The sequence below is a fragment of the Dryobates pubescens genome, chromosome 27 (genome assembly GCF_014839835.1).
Source record: "Dryobates pubescens isolate bDryPub1 chromosome 27, bDryPub1.pri, whole genome shotgun sequence".
Classification (NCBI taxonomy): domain Eukaryota; kingdom Metazoa; phylum Chordata; class Aves; order Piciformes; family Picidae; genus Dryobates; species Dryobates pubescens.
The window spans coordinates 12,068,477-12,076,323 of NC_071638.1; the positions used below are offsets into that span (position 1 = coordinate 12,068,477).

Sequence of the window (7,847 nt, forward strand, 5' to 3'; positions counted from 1 at the left end):
ACTCTGTAAAATGTCTTTTTTACACACAAAAATCCACCTGGAGCAGTTCCTCCCCCAACTGCAGTTTGGCTTTTAGCTTTGTAATGTGCCAGAGGTCTCGTTTGACTTCTCTGGGCTTAATCTCCCTCTGTTTTGGCAGGATCTGATGCAGCAGAATGATATTTGCTACGTCCTGAACGCCAGCAACACTTGTCCAAAGCCAGATTTTATTCCAGAGTCCCACTTCCTGAGAGTGCCTGTGAATGACAGCTTTTGTGAGAAGATTTTGCCCTGGTTGGATAAATCAGTGGATTTTATAGGTGAGGAGAAAATTGTACTTCTCTCTTCTAAAACAGTTTCTGGAGTCCCTTTTTTGTCTGCCTTGCTGTTTTTGGCTGGAGAAGACCTGAATGCTCTCTGGGTGGTATGAAAATACCCTAAAGGATCTATGTACTCGGTAAGCACAGAAGCAAAACATCAGGGAGAGATTCTGCCACTGCATGCTCCAGGATTTATGGAATAAAGACCCCTTTAAAGAGCACAACTCTGCTTCCTGGCAGCCCAGTAGATGCCTGCTCTACAGCTGCAGAATTAGATGAGTGGGCAACCCAGACCCTGTCCTCAGCTTTGAGAAATGACCTAGCCAGATCTGGCCTGGCCAAGTGGTTCCAGCAGGAATGCTTGCTCCTTACTGGCATGTAAAATTCATAGAATCACAGAGCTGTTAGGGTTGGAAGGCACCTCAAGGATCATCTAGTTCCAACCTCCCTGCCCTGGGCAGGGACACCTCACACTAGATCAGGTTGCTCAGAGCCACATCCAGCCTGGCTTTCAGAACCTCCAGGGATGAAGCTTCTATTACCTCCCTGGGAGGTGGTAAAATTGGGAACAATCTCCTCTTGCAGCCATCTGAAGAGGTTGTCTGTGTGTCCATCACAAGGTGCAGTAAGCTTCCTCACCAGCTTGCTCTACCCTTTAGCTGTGCGGTGCTAGAGAAAGGAAGGGATTTTTGTGCAGTGCTTCCAGAAGCACTGCAGCTAGCAGGGGCCTGGGCTGCTTTGAACCAGCTATGCATGGCACTGCTTTCTGTGCAAGCTGTACTGCTGCTGGGTTTGACACTTGCTCATCTCTTTGCTGTGCAGAGAAGGCCAAAGCCTCAAACGGCCACGTCCTGGTGCACTGCCTGGCTGGCATATCACGCTCTGCCACCATCGCCATCGCCTACATCATGAAGAGAATGGACATGTCATTGGATGAAGCTTACAGGTAGGGACAACCTTTCCCTCCACACTAATTCTCAGGCTTGCTGGCTTCTTTTTGAGGGGCATGACAAAAGGCTGTATAACGAAGGGCAGGAGCAGATGTGTTACTTGTCTGGCAGTTCACAGGACTCAGTCATAGAATGGTTTGGGTTGTAAGGGACCTCCAAAGGTCATCCAGTTCTACCCCCTGCAGTCAGCAGGGATATCCTTTCCTAAGCCAGGTTGCTCAGAGCCTTGTCCAGCCTCACCTTGAAGATCTCCAAGGGTGGGGCCTCAACTACCTCCCTGGGAAGCCTGCTGCAGTGTTCCAGCTCCCTCGTGGTGCAGAACTTGTTCCTCACATCCAATCTAAATCTGCTCTTCTCTCATTTCAAACCATTGCCCCTTGGCCTGTCCCTGCAGGCCTTTGCAAACAGTCCCTCTGCAGCCTTCTTGTAGCCCCCTTCAGGTACTAGAAGGCTGCTGTTAGGTGTGCTGGAGCCTTCTCTTCTCTGGGCTGAATGACCCCAGCTGCCTCAGCCTGTCCCCACAGTGGAAGTTCTCCAGCCCTCCAATCGTTTTCATGGCCTCCTCTGGACCCACTCTGAACAGTTCCATGTCCCTCTTACTATGGGGGAGGGGCAGCAGAACTGGCCACAGTGCTGCAGGTAGGGTCTCAGCAGAACAGAGGGGCAGAATCCCCTCCCTGTCCTGCTGCTCTCACTGCTGTGGATGCAGCCCAGCACACAGCTGCCTTCTGGGCTGCCAGTGCCCATTGCTGGCTCCTGGGAGTTTGTCACCAACTGACACCTACAAGTCCTCCTCTAGGCTGCTCTTGAACCACTCCTTGCCCAGCCTGGATCTGTGCTTGGGATTGCCCTGACTCAGGTGCAGGACCTTGCACTTGGCCTTGTTGAGCATCATGCTGTTGGCTTGGGCCCACCCCTCAAGCCTGATGGGAACAGAAAGATGAACATTTTATAGTCCCTTGCGGCGCACGATTTCTGTTGGGATTTTTTTCAGCTGAGGAACAAAGTCGTGCACAGAGTAGGAAAAAAAAGTTGCATGTAGGAGGTGCCTGACCTCAGCCATCTGCCATGGCATTTAGAGAGTTCCCAGTTTTTCACTAGAGCCTGCTGCCAGCTGGGTGGGTGTGCAGTGAGTTCAGTGTGGATGGTGACACAGGTTTGCTTAGGAGGCACGGTTGAGTGCTGACTGTTACACAGGTACAGAGAATGTGGCTGTGAGTGGATCTTGTGCAAGGTGTGAGCCTGAGTCACTAACAAATGTCTGTGGGCTCAGGTGGTTGGGCTGCAGTGGTCTGGAGGTTACAGCTGCAGAGCACAAAGTGCTTCTGGAGTGATGATGGAGGAGAAGCTGGACATGAGAAGGCAGTGTGAGCTTGCAGCACAGAAGGCAAATCACATCCTGGGCTGCATCAAAAGCAGTGTAGCCAGCAGAGCCAGAGAGGTGATTCTGCCACTTTGCTCTGTGAGACCTCACCTGGAGTACTGTGTGCAGGTCTGGAGCCCTCAATACAGGAAGGACAAGGAGCTGATGGAGAGGGTCCAGAGGAGAGCCATGAAAATGATTGGGTGGTATGGGCACCTCTGCTATGAGTACAGGCTGAGGGAGCTGGGGGTGTTCAGCCTCAAGGAGGCTCTGGGGATACCTAATATCAGCCTTCCAGTACCTGAGGGGGGCTGCAGGAAGGATGGAGAGAGACAAAGGCCTGCAGTGACAGGATGAGGGGCAATGGCTTCAAACCAGAGAAGAGCAGTTTGACATTGGATGTGAGGAACACTGGTGGTGGAACACTGGAACAGGTTGCCCAGGAGGTGGTTGAGGCTCCTTCCCTGGAGATATTCAAGGTGAGGCTGGAGGAGGCCCTGGGCAGCCTGATCTGAGTCCCAGGATGCTTTTTGCTGGCGAGGAGGCTGAAATGCACCCAGGAACCCTAAGGGCTCTTGTATGTCAGGAGCACAGTTCCAGCGGTGAGGGAGCTGATGGCAACCAGCACAGCACAAGGCTGGGTGACTTACCAAAGGCAACTTGCTTTGATACCTCTCAAGAGCACTTAATCAGCAAAAGATTGTCTCTGGGCATTTGGGAATAAGGGTTAGGATGGTATCAGTTATTGGCTGGTGGCAGGAAGCAGCAGGCCCTTCTCTTGCTGCACTCCCAAAGCCCATGTAGCCCAGAGTGAAATTCTGTGGTGCACAGCACAGCCAACTTCAATGTGTATCTGAACCAGAGTGGTCACTGGACCCTAGGAGCTGCTTGAACAGTGTCTGAAAGCAGACTCCCCTAGAAATGAAGTCCCCTGGGAAGAGCACTTGACTGCTTCAGAGAGGGCAGGGAACTCAGCAGGAGATTTTCTAGTGAAGGGCTTTGAGTGGGCTGTGTTCCTCTGTGCCTTCCACCTCAGAGGTGTGGCAGGATTGCTGTGGCACGGTTGGATCTACCCAGGCTGTGCTGGACGTTGCACAGGATTTAACATGAGGCTTCCACCCTGTAGTTTGCAGCTTGCTTTGCTGCTTTGCCCTATGGGGAGAGGCTGAGGGAGCTGGGGTTGCTTAGCCTGGAGAAGAGGAGGCTCAGGGGAGACCTTATTGCTGTCTACAGCTACCTGAAGGGAGGTTGTAGCCAGGTGGGGGCTGGTCTCTTCTCCCAGGCAACCTGTGACCGAGGAGAGGCCACAGTCTCAAGCTGCACCAGGGGAGGTTTAGGCTGGATGTTAGGAAGAAATGCTTCACAGAGTGGTTGGCCATTGGAATGGGCTGCCCAGGGAGGTGGTGGAGTCACTGTCCCTGGAGCCACAGTTCAGTTGATTAGATGGTGTTGGGTGATAGCTTGGACTTGATGATCTCAGAGGTCTTTTCCAGCCTGGTTAATTCTGTGATTCTGTGAAGAGACTTCCCATGTCCCTGCTGACTGCCGGGAGGTCAGACTGGATGAGCTTTGGGGACCCCTTCCTGCCTGGACCATTCTGTGATTCTAAATGCACATGCTTCAGGGAGCTCCTGCAATGCTGCTTCTGAACTTCCCCCTGAAGTCTCAGTATGAAATTCAAGCTCATTTCTTAACCCAGAGTGTGAAGGATTAACCATGGCAGGCCTTTTTGCACTGTGGATGCTGCATAGGTACTGTGAGATGCAGACTGTGTTCTGCCAGCTTTCCTCTGCAAGGGCTTAGTGAGAGCTAGCTGCACCACATCTCACTCCTTGGTTTGGGCTGTCTGCTTGGCAAAGCTTGAAAGAGAAATGCTCCAAGTTAAGAGAAGTCACTGGAGAAAATAAAATGTCTGATGCTGTTGCAGACAGAAAGAGGTGACACTGTTTACTTGAAGTGAAAGATCTGAGGAAACAAACGTTTCTGATCTTCTCTTTTGTATAATGCACTGCACGAGGGAAATAAACAGAACAAGCCAGTGCTAGGCAGCTTTTCCCACTGGACTAAAGGAAAGAAGGGGAGGTTTGAAAGGAAGAAGTTTGCAAAGCTTTCAAAAGTGTCATGGGGAATGCAGCAGACCTTCTCACTCCTTAAAAAGCTGGACTGAAGTGTAGGACTGCCCAGAATTTGAGAAGGTGCAAGGGACAGTTATAGGCAGAGGCTACTGTAACACAGGCCCACAACTGCAGTGCTGCCCAGCAGGGTCTTGCTTTCCATAACCAACCCAGTAACAACCAGCTCTGACTGGAAACCAAAACCAAACAAAACCCAACAACAGGAAATGAAGACTCTGTGAATTCTTGTGAGCAAGCTGCTTGCACTGGACCAAAAGCCTCCAAATTCAATGTTAAGAGATCAAGAATCTCTGCTGAGGGCAGTTCTTCCTTCCCTCCAGCTGCCACTGTCACCCCTTCATGGTGGGACCTTCCACTTCCACTTTGTGCAGCCTGATATTGCAGGGCTTCAGGTCAGCTCCACTGCTCCTTATCTTGTTTGGGTTTGGTTTGATATTTGTCTTGTGCTTCCCTGCATGTTCTCCAGCAGCTTACCTCCGAGTTGTTCTCAGGTTGTTTCATGCCTGCACACTCACCTTCAGTACACATCCTCAGAGAGATCCTAATCACATTTCATGCTCCCCTGTGTTTTCAGTAGATTCAGCTCTGGAAGGTTTCTTCAGAACTCTGTTAATTCCCTTCTCAGCTGGTTCACCATCATTTTAGGAATGCTTTCAGAACAAAATGCCAAAGGAGGAGGGCTTTGGGAAGCTCTCTGCTTTACAACCTGTTAGAAAGCAGAGTGCTTCCTTAGCTCTGTTGCAGATCAGACAGGCAGGAAGTTTGCCTTTGGGCTGAACTCTGCAGTATCTGACATGACTTGTAATCCTTCAGGCTTTTGTGCATTTGAGAGTCCTGCAGGGTTCAGGGCAACGTTTGAAGCATGCATTGCACCTTCACATTCACCCCAAGCAGGCAAGGGCATGCTCAGATTGGCACAGGTAGGTGGGTCAGCCTGCTTCCTTACAGGTTCACTCTTCCAGGGGTTTGGCAAGACTGTGGCACTTCACTGCTGAACACCCACAGCCCTCTTTTTTTTGTCCTGTGTGCTGCTTTTGCTCCTTTCTGGTTCTCCTTTTGGTGAATATCAGTGGTCAATGCCAGCCTATGGCAGAAATCACTGCTAGTGGAGACGGTCAGCATGTGCCAGAGCTCTTAGTCTTGTCTGATACAGGTCACCAGGGCTGGAAGGGCTCACTGCAGTAACAGCATGAGCTGAAAGGAATGTGGTATTTCCCCTCTTTAGCAGGGGGAAGGTGATTCACCTTCTGCAGCATCAGGGAGGGCAAGGTCTCCCAGCTACAGCTGTGATGTTGTTCTCTTAGCTTTGGTCAGAAACTGAGGTAGCAGAGATCCCACTTGTTAAGGGAAATAGAATCACAGAATTGTTAGGGTTGGAAGGGACCTCAAGGATCATGTAGTTCCAAGCCCCCTGCCATGGGCAGGGAGACCTCACACTAGAGCAGGTTGCTCAATCACACCCATCCTGGCCTTAACCTCCAGGGAAGTTACTCCCTCCAACCTTGTTGAGGACATCATAAAGGGTGGAAAGAAAGTGGTTTCTCTTGTAGCACCTTTAGGTGAGCTACAGAGAGCTTTGAGAGCATCCTGCATTACCTTGTTTAAAAGCTGCCTTTTATTTTTTCCATCCATGTCTCCTGTGCTTGACTGACCCTCAGTTCCAGGCCTGCTGCCAAGAGCAGGCTGTTAAGATTCACTTCAGGGCTCTCTCAGGCCTGAGCAGCAGGTCCTTAAGTTAATTCTGGGTTTGTCTGTCCCCTCTTTCCAGGTTTGTGAAAGAGAAAAGGCCAACCATCTCCCCCAACTTCAACTTCCTGGGACAGCTCTTGGACTTCGAGAAAAAGATCAAGACCCAGAGCAGTCAGCCTGGGCACATCAGCAAGCTGAAACTCCTGCACTTGGAGAAGAGCAGCGAGCACGTGCTGGGCCCAGAAGCAGGGCAGAGCAGCCTCTGCTCCAACCAGCTCTGCATCACCGCCGCCTCCGAGAGGACAGAGCAGCAGCCCGGGGATGGTGTGAGCACAGCACACGGGCACCTGTCCCCCCTGGAGGACAGCCCCCTGGTCCAGGGCATCAACGGGCTGCATGTCTCCCTGGAGCAGGTGGAGGACAGCAACCGTCTGAAGCGCTCCTTCTCGCTGGACATCAAGTCCGTGGCCTACGCGGCTGGCGGCGCCTGCGTGACTGCAGCCGTTCAGGGCTTCGCCTCCTCTGAGGACCCCCTGGAGTACTACAAACACGCAGCAGCGCTGGAGGGCAGCGGCAAGCTCTGCCAGTTCTCCCCTGTGCAGGAGGTGTCGGAGCAGAGCCCGGAATGCAGCCCCGACAAGGAGAAAGCGAACCCTCCCCCGGAGCCCCCGAGCGCCTGGCAGCTGGACAGCCAGGGCAAGCGGCAGCACCTGGGGAGAGCCAGTGGCGGTGCCACCGCTCAGCGCTCCCTCCTCTACCCCCTGCACCGGAGCGGGAGCGTGGAAGACAACTACAGAACGAACTTCTTGTTTGGCCTCTCCACCAGCCAGCAGCATTTGGCCAAGTCTGCTGCCGGGCTGGGCCTCAAGGGCTGGCACTCGGACATCCTGGCTCCGCAGACGTCGGCCGCATCGCTGAGTGGCAGCTGGTACCTGGCAGCCGAGTCCTCGCGCTTCTACTCGGCCTCAGCCCTCCTCGGGGGCAGCGCCGCCTGCTCCGCCTGCAGCTGCGGTCAGCTGCCCACGGGCTGCGAGCAGGCCTGCTCCGTGCGCAGGAGGGCGAAGCAGGCCGACCGAGGCGACTCCCGGAGGAGCTGGCACGAGGAAAGCTCCTTCGAGAAGCAGTTCAAGCGCAGAAGCTGCCAGATGGAGTTTGGGGAGAGCATCTTGGCCGACAACAGATCCAGAGAAGAGCTGGGCAAAGTCGGCAGCCAGTCCAGCTTCTCGGGCAGCATGGAAATCATCGAAGTGTCCTGAGGGGCAGAAGGCCCCTGTGACTGTAGCAGAGTTGCTTCCTCCCTCCAGGCTGCTTCCTCCGGCGTTTGGAGCGGTCCCTGTAAATCTGAACAGGACAAACTTTGTGGAGGGGGAGGGAAGAAATGTTTAGGGTTCAGTGTGAGCACAGTGACTTA

The 7,847-nt window shown here is 53.0% G+C and overlaps 1 protein-coding gene across 1 annotated transcript in view; it reads left to right on the forward strand.

The window, feature by feature from the left end:
* DUSP16 (dual specificity phosphatase 16) overlaps positions 1-7,847 on the forward strand; it is a 29,632-nt gene extending 21,785 nt beyond the window's left edge. The window contains exons 4-6 of the mRNA XM_009905260.2: positions 140-299; positions 1,122-1,245; positions 6,516-7,847. Coding sequence (XP_009903562.1) covers positions 140-299; positions 1,122-1,245; positions 6,516-7,692 — 1,461 coding nt within the window. The 3' untranslated portion in view covers positions 7,693-7,847. The remainder of the gene's footprint in view (positions 1-139; positions 300-1,121; positions 1,246-6,515) is intronic.